Source organism: Coregonus lavaretus (genome assembly GCF_964263955.1).
Source record: "Coregonus lavaretus genome assembly, contig: HAP1_SCAFFOLD_497, whole genome shotgun sequence".
Classification (NCBI taxonomy): Eukaryota; Metazoa; Chordata; class Actinopteri; order Salmoniformes; family Salmonidae; genus Coregonus; species Coregonus lavaretus.
This window is the reverse complement of record NW_028157881.1, coordinates 252,501-257,500: the sequence shown is the minus strand read 5'-3', so window position 1 is coordinate 257,500 and position 5,000 is coordinate 252,501. Positions and strand designations below refer to the sequence as shown.

The 5,000-nt window shown below is 48.7% G+C and overlaps 1 protein-coding gene across 1 annotated transcript; it reads left to right on the top strand.

Moving 5' to 3' along the window:
• Positions 1 to 3,400: 3,400 nt before the first annotated feature.
• On the top strand, positions 3,401 to 3,712 carry LOC311124767 (histone H4; the record flags this gene model as incomplete). Its single annotated transcript, XM_084198868.1, has 1 exon — positions 3,401 to 3,712. One exon carries the CDS (start codon positions 3,401 to 3,403, stop codon positions 3,710 to 3,712), a length of 312 nt encoding a protein of 103 aa, XP_084054994.1.
• Positions 3,713 to 5,000: the final 1,288 nt, after the last annotated feature.

Here is a 5,000-nt window from a genome sequence, read left to right as displayed (position 1 = left end):
TATGACCGCAATACATTGAGTGGGTGTATACACAACTATTTCGACATTCTGTGCCCACATGAGGCCTTGCATGAACAACAACACCTACTTGGCCTCATTTGCCATAGCAGGCTAGCATTAGATGATACGTGCCTATAAGCTGTCACTCTTGACTTTGGCGACTATTATTGCGCGTAAAGGGCCGGCGGCGTCCTATTGCGCGCGCACCGGGAGTTTGAGTTTTGGAGAGGCCGGGCCTCCCGTCCAATGGCCAACGGAGGAGGCCTGCGAAACGGGCCAATCGGGGTGGTGGGGAGATGGTGTCCAATCAGCAGGCGCCACTGCCGGCTTTATAAACTTCACATAGGCATTTCGAGGCTATACTCCCGACTGTCAGAGCAGCGCCATGGCCAGAACCAAGCAAACCGCTCGCAAATCCACCGGTGGCAAAGCCCCCAGGAAGCAGCTCGCCACTAAGGCTGCTCGCAAGAGTGCCCCGGCCACCGGCGGTGTGAAGAAGCCTCACCGTTACAGGCCCGGCACCGTGGCTCTGAGAGAGATCCGTCGTTACCAGAAGTCCACTGAGCTACTCATCCGCAAGCTGCCCTTCCAGCGCCTGGTGCGAGAAATCGCCCAGGACTTCAAGACCGACCTGCGCTTCCAGAGCTCCGCCGTGATGGCCCTACAGGAGGCTAGCGAGGCTTACCTGGTCGGCCTGTTCGAGGACACCAACCTGTGCGCCATCCACGCCAAGCGGGTGACCATCATGCCCAAGGACATCCAGCTGGCCCGCCGTATTCGCGGAGAGCGCGCATAAATGAGGATGACCTGAACTCGAATATCCCCCAAAGGCTCTTTTAAGAGCCACCTCCATATTTCCATCAAAAAGGCACAATTGTTCCATGTATACACGCACCTCTACATTAGCCACCATGTATGTTGTTCACTAACACGTCTAAAAGCTACGTATTGCACCTTTTTAGTTGCCTGAAGTCTAGCTTCAATGTTTGTGTGTGTGTATATACACAACCATCTGGCATCATCCACTTCCTTTGAACTATATAGTAACACAGTAAAATGCTTTACAAAGGAGGGGAAAAAGAAACGAGTGATAATATAGGCCGAATAGTAACAAGAATTGTGTTCAGATGAATAATTGACACTATTAGTTGTGTGTAATAATAGCCTTGCATGCAGTCCAGAAAAAACATTGCATGCCAACTTACTTTGAAAGTCCCATGTTGCAGTGCTGCTGAGAGACTCATGCAGAGGCCCAAACTTTACAATGGAGCACGGAGGCCATCTTGTGGTTAAATGTGGGTACTGCACCTCATGGTGAGTCCCTTTCAGCATTTGCTCTTTAGGCCAGCGTTTCCCAAACGCGGTCCTGGGGTCCACAAGGGGTGCGCGTTTTGCGTTTTGCCCTAGCACTCCACAACTGATTCTAATACTCCCAGCTTGATGATGATGAGTTGATTATTTGAATCAGCTGTGTAGTGCTAGGGCAAAAACTCCCAAAATGTGGCCCGAGTTTGGGAAACCCTGCTTTAGGCTAATACTAGCCTATTAGGATGACTTGGTTCGATCGCTTTAATGGCAACTGCTGAACTCTGGTTTCACTAATTACTTGTCCCAGGTCACCATTATGAATCCAATAGCAAAACAAATGTTTCAAAATAGCTCAATAGTGAAAAAAGGCCAGGAAATGATGGGTTCTCAGCAATATTTCACCAACAACCAATCACTATTCACGCATAGACATTAGGATCATCAACAAATATTCCTAAGTCATACTACAAAAGGGTTGTAACGAAATGGATTTGTCTGTTCAATGCAAGTTCAACGTCAAAGAAAAAGTGCATCACCACAACAAACGTGTCTTTAGATACACTGTAAAAAATGACTTTGTGGAATGTACTCAAGCTATTACAGTCAACAAAAGCACACGTCATATTGTTGAGTAGATCTTTTTGCTTGTTTTTATGAGTAGATAAGCTTGAGTAAGTTGAGTTGATGTGGTCCAATACATTGAGTAAAGATGATAGAGACGTAAAAAGGATTATATTACGTTGATTCGACTCAAATAGACATTGTGTTATTTTACCTGAATGATTCATCCTATTATGTATTTAGACCAACTTACTTTGGATTCACTCAATCACATCCCTTAAGAGAAAAGGTATCCGGACACCGGGAATCCATTTATTTAAACATCAACGGTTTGCAAAACATCTGTTATTATGAGTTGACAAATTACGTAATTGCAATCAACACTGCAGGTAAATCATGATTGCTGCAGGTAGGCAACACCGTAGAAATAGGAACTACAACACTAACAACAAGTGACATTTACTCCTGATGTACTGACTGACCTGTTGCAACCTCTACAACCACTGTGCTTATTATTTGACCCTGCTGGTCATCTATGAACGTTTGAACATCTTGGAGAAAAATGTGTGAAACCACTGCCTATATGAGGAGCTGTCGTTGTTTGTTTTATTACCACATACTTATGGAAATTGCACCGGTTGAGAGATGATGGCTCTCTTGTGCCTACGGTGAAGGGTACTTCTGATCCAGCAGGTGGTGCTAAGATCCATGACTTGAATGATGAGTTGATTTATTCCTTATAGCTCCTAATGATTTTAAGGCCAGTGTTGGCAAACATTACTTGTGCTCCAGCAGGTGGCCATGACATCCCTCCCTATATGACTTGACTGACCAGTTAGTTGATGGACTCCTTATAGCTCCTAAATTTAATGATTTTAAGGCCAGTGTTGGCAAACATGACTTCTGCTCCAGCAGGTGGCCATGAAATCCCCCCCTATATGACTTGACTGACCAGGTAGTTGATGGACTCCTTATAGCTCTTAATGATCTCAAGTGTCTGTGTTTTTATGTGGTTAGGAGTTTTGCTCACTGCGTGTCCCCCTTCCATTTCAGTGTTTCCCAACTCCAGCGGTAGAGTAGGCTACCCCCAACAGGACCCATTTTTCTTGTAGGCCTGGACAGCCACAGCTGATTGAACAACCTGTCACCTAAATTACCAAGTCCTCAATGAGTAGAATCAGGTGCAACAACAACAACAACAACAACAACAACAACAACAATATGAGGAGAGGGACACAGTGTACTAGCTGATCTCCCAGTTGTCACAGTTTGGCCTTGTGTTCCACATAGCCTATATCAGTATTTGAGTATGTTTCCCGCGCACGTTAGTTGCTTTCACGTCATCTTTGAAATCGCTCCTCCCTAGTCCCCTAGAACGAGCGCCCTCCCCTTTGCAACGCCTCCGAACATATAACAGAGGCGCGCTTTCTGTGCCGCCGGCCTCAATCAGGTCGACCAAACGCAGATAATAGCGCACCGCGCACCGGCGCTGAAATCATTCATTCACTTGAACTCAACTAGCGAACACACCATGTCCGGAAGAGGCAAAGGCGGCAAGGGACTCGGAAAAGGAGGCGCCAAGCGTCACCGCAAAGTTCTCCGCGATAACATCCAGGGAATCACCAAACCCGCTATCCGCCGTCTGGCTCGCCGCGGCGGCGTGAAGCGTATTTCCGGTCTGATCTACGAGGAGACCCGCGGTGTCCTGAAGGTGTTCCTGGAGAACGTGATCCGTGACGCAGTCACCTACACCGAGCACGCCAAGAGGAAGACCGTTACCGCCATGGACGTGGTCTACGCTCTGAAACGTCAGGGACGCACCCTGTACGGTTTCGGCGGTTAAACCCACTCTCTTCGGAACCTCAACACCCCGACTCGAACCCAAAGGCTCTTTTAAGAGCCACCCACATCCGCTTAAAATGGGCCCATTCCATGTAGTGTTATATATAACAACAAATGTTTAGTATGCAATTTAGTAAGAAAGTATGAGCCACTTCGAGTGGACAGGGAGTATTAATTAGAGGATTCTAATGTCCCGTCCACTTTTAGCGCACAGAGGGAGGCCTATATCTGACAGTGGCAAAGTGTAAGAACGTTATTATTTTGGGTCAAGCAATAGTGGAATTTGGACAACATAAAGCCACCACGAGTCGGTAGACGTGGCTCGAAAAGAGGGGGACAGCGCGCACACACACACACACACAGTCCAAAATGGGAGCCCTATGTCTGACGGTGCCAAAGTGGGCAATTCTATCACCAGCATTATTTGGCACAACAATCGTGCCATTTGGACACCTATTAAAGCCCCCCTTTTGAAACACACAATTCCCCATCGGTCACAGAGCATAGGCTATAGAGAGGAGGGAGGGAGGGAGGGAGGGAGGGAGGGAGGGAGGGAGGGAGGGAGGGAGGGAGGGAGGGAGGGAGCAAGCAAGCAGGGGAGTGTCTACGGCCGCTGACTTTGCTTAGCTTCCTCTTCATAAGACGGGTAAGCGCCCTTCACCCCCTCATTCGTTTCTGAGAAGCAACGAGACATCATCATGCCCGAGCCAGCAAAGTCAGCGCCCAAGAAGGGCTCCAAGAAAGCCGTCACCAAGACCGCAGGGAAGGGCGGCAAGAAGCGCAGAAAGTCCAGGAAGGAGAGTTACGCCATCTACGTGTACAAAGTCCTGAAGCAGGTCCACCCCGACACCGGCATCTCCTCCAAGGCCATGGGAATCATGAACTCCTTCGTGAACGACATCTTCGAGCGTATCGCCGGAGAGTCCTCTCGCCTGGCCCACTACAACAAGCGTTCTACCATCACCTCCAGGGAGATCCAGACCGCGGTGCGCCTGCTGCTCCCCGGTGAACTTGCCAAACACGCCGTGTCCGAGGGCACCAAGGCCGTAACCAAGTACACCAGCTCCAAGTAAACAGCGCATTTGGACTGCTCTACTAACCCAAAGGCTCTTTTAAGAGCCACCCACTCTGTCAGTAAAAAAAGCAATTCCATCGCCACCGAATGAATGCGTAGGTAGGCTGCGTTACATTGTATCATTGTTTAATGGGCGGCGCGCGCCGCCTCGGAGAGCGGCTACATTGTATCATTGTTTAATGGGCGGCGCGCGCCGGCTCAGAGAGCGGCTACA